The sequence below is a fragment of the Bison bison genome, unplaced genomic scaffold (assembly GCF_000754665.1).
Source record: "Bison bison bison isolate TAMUID 2011002044 unplaced genomic scaffold, Bison_UMD1.0 scf7180017864062, whole genome shotgun sequence".
Taxonomy (NCBI): Eukaryota; Metazoa; Chordata; class Mammalia; order Artiodactyla; family Bovidae; genus Bison; species Bison bison.
The window spans coordinates 2,082,126-2,089,519 of NW_011494634.1; the positions used below are offsets into that span (position 1 = coordinate 2,082,126).

Sequence of the window (7,394 nt, forward strand, 5' to 3'; positions counted from 1 at the left end):
TAGCTGTGAGCCTGGGCAAGTGACTTAACTCTCAAGTCTCCTTTTCCTTAACTGTCAAGTGAGAATGAAAATATACTTTCAATAAGGTTTTTATTTTGTTGTTTTTAGGGCTAAATGAGATGCTGATATAGTTTGTAATATGTGATAGGAGGTCAGGGAACTTTTGATAAATAATCATATTAATTTATTAAAATAGCTTTTGTGGTTAACTTCTACAGACTACTTTGCATCTTTAGGTTTAATGCATTCCCTCCAGATTAACCAGTTGTAACTTGACCTCAGAAATCATAATTTGTGTTTTAGAGCAATGTAGAGTAAGGAGAGCGTTAAGAAGGTGAAGAAATCAAACTGGAGCATGTTGGTTTTTTTCTCTTTTCCTGGAACAAATGTTTCTATATTTTTTGTGTACTATATTATTTCATTTTTCTCTACAGCATTAAAGCAGAGTGCATGGGCTCTCTGTAAATACCAGTTGGTCTCTAGGTATGTAAGTATGCAGTCTATTTTCTTAGTGAAGAAAGTTGAAGTTATGATTCTGCATATTTACATTTCCATTTTGCAAGCAGCATAATTGAAATCCATGGAGTTTTAAAAATTGATTCCTCAAAATTCATTTAAGATTTCAAGTATATTAAATACTCATTTTAGACATTCAAATAATGTTCATAAAAATTTCAACTCTAAAAATTGACATAATCCAATTCCAGTATACTGTCATCCAGCCAAGTTCCTATGCTGATCAGTTTTACTATAGGGTTTGGGTTATTGAGAAAAATAGTAGGTAGGGCACATCTAATGATTAAATTTAAAATTTCTAATTTTGTTTCTATGAGCAATCAAGAATTTGAAATCTTTAAAAATCATCAAATTGCTTTCTTAGCAAAAGTGACAAAACCACGGAGTCTCACTGAATCTTTATACTGAATTTCATATTAGAAATGAGATTGCCTGAATATATTTAGAATCTTACTTTGAAGTGTCTGAGCTGAATTGAAGCTATTAGTTTTCTGTGGATCGCAGTGTCTATCTGCAGGGGCAAAAAGCCTTACTGCTTCTGTAGAGCTGCCAGGGCTGACGCGCTCCTTAGATTATAATTGCAAGTCACTATTTGGCAAGCTCAGCAGCTTAGGCTCACCAATAGGTTAACCTGTGTTGCCTTTCTCAGACTGCAGTCTTTCTGAAAGCAGTTAAAATGTGGATATTTTATTGATTCCTTAGATTTAAAAGTGATCTTTAAATGTAATATCTGTGAGATTTTAAATATAACATTTTCAGTGTATGTTAAGTAAGTCCATTTTCTTCAGTGAAATTTTTGACATTTTAGGTATAGATTCTGTAAATATTAATAAGCATTTGGCGTATAGAGATCTGGTAAATAATTATTAGTTACATTTTAAAAATAATTATTTTATCAAGAATGAGTTTAATTCCAATTTGGTTGACTTGGTTGACTGGTTTTGTTTATATCTGAACTTTGGCATTCAAAAAGTTTGACTTACTACAAAGCTTTGTATCTAGAGTAGTGGTTTCTTTTATGTTATATGGGGACATTGGTATACAGTTGTGTATTATGGTATAAAACATCCTTGATTATCTCAATATATTTCCTTAGTATTCGTCCACTTTTCTAGCCTTTATTTTATGTTTTCAAGCAGTTTTGTGATTAACGTGTTGGTGTAAAACAAACTTCCGAATCTTTATATATTGCATCTTAAAGTATTATTTTGTCCTTTGGTTTTTCTCTTCTAAATTTTCTTTAATAGGAAGTGATTTGAAGAATGTTTTCTTGCAGTTTATCTATATAGCTCTGTCTTCTTTCCATAAATTTATAATTGTTCCATTGGTTCAGTCTTCTGCTTTTTCTTATTAGTGTTCTATCCTAGGTATTCTCATATTGCTAGTGTTCACAATTATAATTTTTAGTGCCTATATAATGTTCCATTGTTCAAATGGCACAGTTTATTTAGATAATCCTATACTTTAGGTATTTTCCAAATTTTTATAATCACAGTGAATAACATAATACTATTTCCATAAGTATATGTTTTCTGCTTTTGACTTTTTCTTTGAGATTAAAAATTCTCTTTCAATGTAACTCTGTAGCAGGCTTACATTTTCTTTCCTTGAGGAGTTAAAGTGTGTTATTCTTATCATTTTTGGTCTCAAGTGTCTGATCATAATTTAAGTATTTTTTTCCTTATAAGTTATTTGTTCCTTTTCCTATATGTGCAGAGGATTTTTTTTCCTTTAAAATCCAGTAATTCTACTAGATTGTGTCCTGGTGTTGGTTATTCCGTATTGCTATTTTTAGGTACATGGTATGATCAGTTAATATGTAATTTCAAATGTTTTTTTCTTTCAGGGAGTTTTCTTGAATTATGGTTTTTAGTATTTGATATTTTCTTTATCTTTGTTTTTTCTTTGTTGAATCTTCTTCAGTGATTTGCTACTTTCATATCATTTTTAACTTTTTTCTTCATTTTTGATTTTTAAAAATTCTTTCCTTTTGACCTATCTTTAAGGTATTATTTGTTATATTTCTTCATTCTGTATTCCTTATACATTTAATGAAAGCTATGTAATGTAGCCTTCTTTTCTTTTTTTTTAGACTTCATCTTTAGGATTAAAGGATTAAAATTTACAATTCTTTTCCAAGTTCTGACATCTCATTTTTGAGTTTTCTAATTCTGACTTACGTTGTTTTTTTTAACGTCTTGTATCATTTTCCTGTCTTTTTGGGCCTCTGTTGAGAATGTCTTCTTTCTTGTTCTCTTTGTTCTTATAATAACTTTGTCTGGGGTTCATCTGTGAAGTCCGTTTCCCTCAACTCTGCAACAGAGAAGGAGTTTAGAGGGTAACTCTTCTGAGATTGCTTGGTTTTGTTCTGCTCCTGGACTTGTATGTGGATTTTCACTTTGCTTCAACTATCTTGACTCCAACCTGTTCAGGTTTGTTTCCACTGCTAGTAGTGTCTCCTCAGTATGGAGCCCTGACCTGGGAAGGAGATGCCTTGGCTGGACAGTTTTGGGGGTGTTCTAGCCCTTCAGACCTTTCTGCAAACTTCTTGGACAGAACTACTAATGCTGATTCTATGGGTATTCCTGGTTTAGCTGATATTGTCAGATTGGCCACCACACTTTCCCATGGATGCATTTTGGCTATGTGGGGCTTTTCCTGTTCTCAAATCTTTCTCAGTCCCTATAATTTCCCTCTGCTTCCTCCTGCACAGATACTAATACTATGAAGGACTATGGCTGTTAAATGTTTGATCTGCTAGGATATTTTGGGGCTCATGGGGATACTTGAAACAGTCTAGTTTTACTGTAAATGTTGTTCATGGGGTTTTAGTTTTGCTATCTGATTTGCTATCTGTAACACATACACACTCACACATTATACTTACAGTCTGTGCTGGGATTCCCAAGACCAGGTTTGATGATTCACTGGGAGGACTCACAGGACTCAGTGTAGAGACGTGGTGTTCATGGCTATGATTTATTACAGTGGAAGGATACAAAGCACATCAGCAAAGGGAAAAAGGTGCATAGGGTGAAGTCCCAAGGAAACCAGGCATGAGCTTCCAAGAGTCTTCTCTCAGTGGAGTAGATGTATTTAATTTTTCCAGGATCAAATTGTGACAGCATGTATGGAATATGGTTTACCAGGGAAGCTTGTTAGAGACTGATTGGCCAGGGACTTTGTTGGAGACTGCTTATCTTGACATCCTCTGCCTAGCATGTACTGAATTTCCAAATTCTAATAATGATAGCAGGTGTTCATCCATGGTTCAGCCATAAACCATATCTTTTGCACAAACAGTTTGGGCACAGTGAGCCACTCTTTATCAGTCAGTGAGCCACTGTCTTCAGTTAGGGTGGTGGGAACCCCCCAAAAGATCCAAGTTTGAAGACTCCAGCCAAGGGCCCATCTTGAAAGCAGGACTTTATAAGGATAAGCAGTCTTAGGCCTGCTTGTGCACACATACACAACAAATGGAGGGACTTAGGGAGATTGAAAAACTCTGCCACGGTCGTAACCTCTATCTTCTCAGAGTCCTCCAGTTACAAGGACTTTAGGCAAGACAGAATTACATTCAGATTTCTGGCTTTGAAGAAGTTATTGCTGCAATGGTATGAAGGGTAGATAGCAAGACACTGAGAATGGAAATAGGCAGTAGCTCAGGTGACAGATGATTGGTGCTTGAAAGAAGACAAGTGAGTGAAGAAGAGGGAGGAATGGAGTTGAAGGGATACTGTATATATTAATACTTATGAGAATGTGTATGTGTATAAAAGGCTTCCCTGGTGGCTCAGCGGGAAAGAATCCTTCTGCTAATATAGGAGACATAGGTTCGATCCCTGATCCAGGAAGATCCCCTGGCAACCCACTCTAGTATTCTTGCCTGGAAAATTCCATGGACAGAGAAGCCTGGTGGGCTACAGTCCATGTGGTTGCAGAGAGACACAACTTAGCGATTAAACAACAACATAGTAGTTATCTTACCTTAGGTGTCAGGTTGCAAATACTTGGTTTCCTTAGACAGAATTTGTGTTATGTTATTCTTACATATTTTTTATTGTTGAGGGCTAATACTTACTATTTTGAAACATCTTAAAGTAGAATATGAGTTTTTAATATGTAAAAGCTAGTGGAATCTAAATTTCAAATTTTAAGTCTTTTTGAAGTGTGTTAGATTAGATAGAACAAACAAAAAGCCTTCAGGTTTGACTTTTGTTCTGTGGCAGTTTTATCTGGGACCTGTATGTGTAGCTGATAACTGCCAGCTGTGATTCATTCAGTGATTTGTTGCTTTCCTTGAGACTATAAATAAAAGTGTCTTGTGGCTAGTTTCCCAATCTTTGGATTCTGCTTAATATTGATTTCTATACTTTTATTTTGCTTAAATGTAAAAAATCAGGTAATTGTGAAATATTTAATTCTCAACACAATAAATGATAGTATCAGCCAAGTTAGAAAGTAACATTTTAGTAAAAGTAGATAAATTCATCCACTTTCAGTCTCAGAAGACCTGCTTACTCAAACTGGATCTTTGTTTATTCTTGTCCAGCAGAAACTGAAAAAAGTCTCCACTGCCTCCAGAGATGAGTGTTTTAGAGAAAGGCTAGCGTTGCCCTCAGGCCAATGCTTTTGAAAGAATGGTAGGCCATCCCCAGTCTAGAGTGTTGCCAATACCCCCTTTATATTGAGTTAATTTTTTATTGTGCTTCCACTGTAGAACTGCCAGCACATCAGATTCAAAGAAATATATTCAAATATAAAAAATATATATTGAAAAAAAATGCAGACTATTTTACTTACTCTCTACCCGTGTTCCCTTCTGTTTATTCATGATCTGGCCGTGACTGGGTCTTTTATTTAGGTGGGATGTTGTAATCCTGATGAATTAATATAGTTTACCTCAATATACTGTATTTTTCTTCTGTAAAAGAGGTGATTGAAGTAACTCTACTCTGACATAATAAAATCATGAGTACTGTTCAATTACTAGAATTAGGATCTTATAGCCCACTGAATGATGTTATGGTTGTCCTGATTATGACACCTGTTATGCCATAAACCAGGGAAGTTCTGAATCCCTTGTGAATAATATGGTTGGTATTTGGCCATTATTTATACCTTATATAAAATGCTCTTACATATGCTTACAATTACATAAAATTTATTTTTATTTTCCTAGTCTATTCGGCACTTGAAGTACTCCTTATTTAAGAAATCACTCCTGGGCAGTGTTTCAGATAATGGAATAGTAACTCTCTGGGATGTGAATAGTCAGAGTCCATACCATAACTTTGACAGTACACATAAAGCTCCAGCTTCAGGCATCTGTTTTTCTCCTGTCAATGAACTGCTGTTTGTAACTGTGGGCTTGGATAAAAGAATCATTCTCTATGACACTTCAAGTAAGAAGTAAGTATAACATGCTCATTTCTTAATTTAGTAACAAATAATTATTTCACTAGTAGCCATATTTGTGATTTGCATAGACCTCTGATGAATGTTAAAAGATCTAGAGATTGTATATTTGTTGTCTAACAAGGTAAAATTTTCTCTTCTTCCCATGTGCAGAAAAAACTTGATGAGTCTTTAGAGTAATTCTGGGTGATGAATGTTGAGAGATAGCATGTTGATGATTTCACATCTTTATTTTAACATGCATGCCATGTTATTCTCTTCAGAATACAACTAAATTTGTATATTTTTAAAGCAACATGATTAATTTGCTTTAAAATTACTTCAGTGTCTAGAGCAGGGTTTGTAAGCCTTCACATTTTGGGCTGGATGAGTCTTGGTTGTGGGGAGTTGTCTTGAGCATTGTGGGATATTCAGCACCTTCCCTGGCCCCTACTTACTATTAGATTGGTGCAAAAGTAATTGTGGTTTTACACTTGAAATTTGCCATTTGATATTGAAATACATTCCTAAATAAATGTGGTTATGTTATTGTTGTTCAGTCGTTCAGTTGTGTCCAACTCTTTGCGACCCCATGGACTGCGGCATGCCAGTCTTCACTATCCTTCACAATCTCCTGGAGTTTGCCCAAACTCATGTCCATTGAGTCTGTGATGCCATCCAACCATCTCATCCTCTGTTGTCCCCTTTTCCTTCTGCCCTCAATCTTTCCCAGCATCAGGGTCTTTTCTAATAAGTCAGCTCTTTGCATCAGGTGGCCAGAGTTTTGGAGCTTATGTTATAGATCATTTTAATGCACATTTACCACTTTGTTTGTTTGTTTGTTTGTTTGCTAAAGCCTTTGACTGTGTGGATCACAATAAACTGGAAAATTCTGAAAGGGATGGGAATACCAGACCACCTGACCTGCCTCTTGAGAAATGTGTATGCAGGTCAGGAAGCAACAGTTAGAACTGGACATGGAACAACTGGTTCCAAATAAGAAAAGGAGTACGTCAAGGCTGTATATTGTCACCCTGCTTATGTCACCCTGCTTATGTAATTTATATGCATCATGAGAAACCCTGGGCTAGAGGAAACACAAGCTGGAATCAAGATTGCTGGGAGGAATATCAACAACCTCAGATATGCAGATGACACCACCCTTATGTCAGAAAGTAAAGAAGAACTAAAGAGCCTCTTGATGAAAGTGAAAGAGGAGAGTGAAAAAGTAGGCTTAAAGCTCAACATTCATAAAACTAAGATCGTGTAATCCAGTCCCATCACTTCATGGCAAATAGATGGGAAAACAGTGGCTGACTTTATTTTTCTGGGCTCCAAAATCACTGCAGATGGTATTGCAGCCATGAAATTAAAAGACACTTACTCCTTGGAAGGAAAGTTATGACCAACCTAGGTAGTATATTCAAAAGCAGAGACATTACTTTGCCAACACAGGTCCATCTAGTCAAGGCTATGGTTTT

General features: G+C 35.6%; 1 protein-coding gene across 1 annotated transcript in view; it reads left to right on the top strand.

The window, feature by feature from the left end:
• The window catches only part of NEDD1 (neural precursor cell expressed, developmentally down-regulated 1), a 52,253-nt gene that overhangs the window by 16,430 nt on the left and 28,429 nt on the right, over positions 1 to 7,394 (top strand). Inside the window, exon 6 of the mRNA XM_010836304.1 lies at positions 5,699 to 5,928. Coding sequence (XP_010834606.1) covers positions 5,699 to 5,928 — 230 coding nt within the window. The remainder of the gene's footprint in view (positions 1 to 5,698; positions 5,929 to 7,394) is intronic.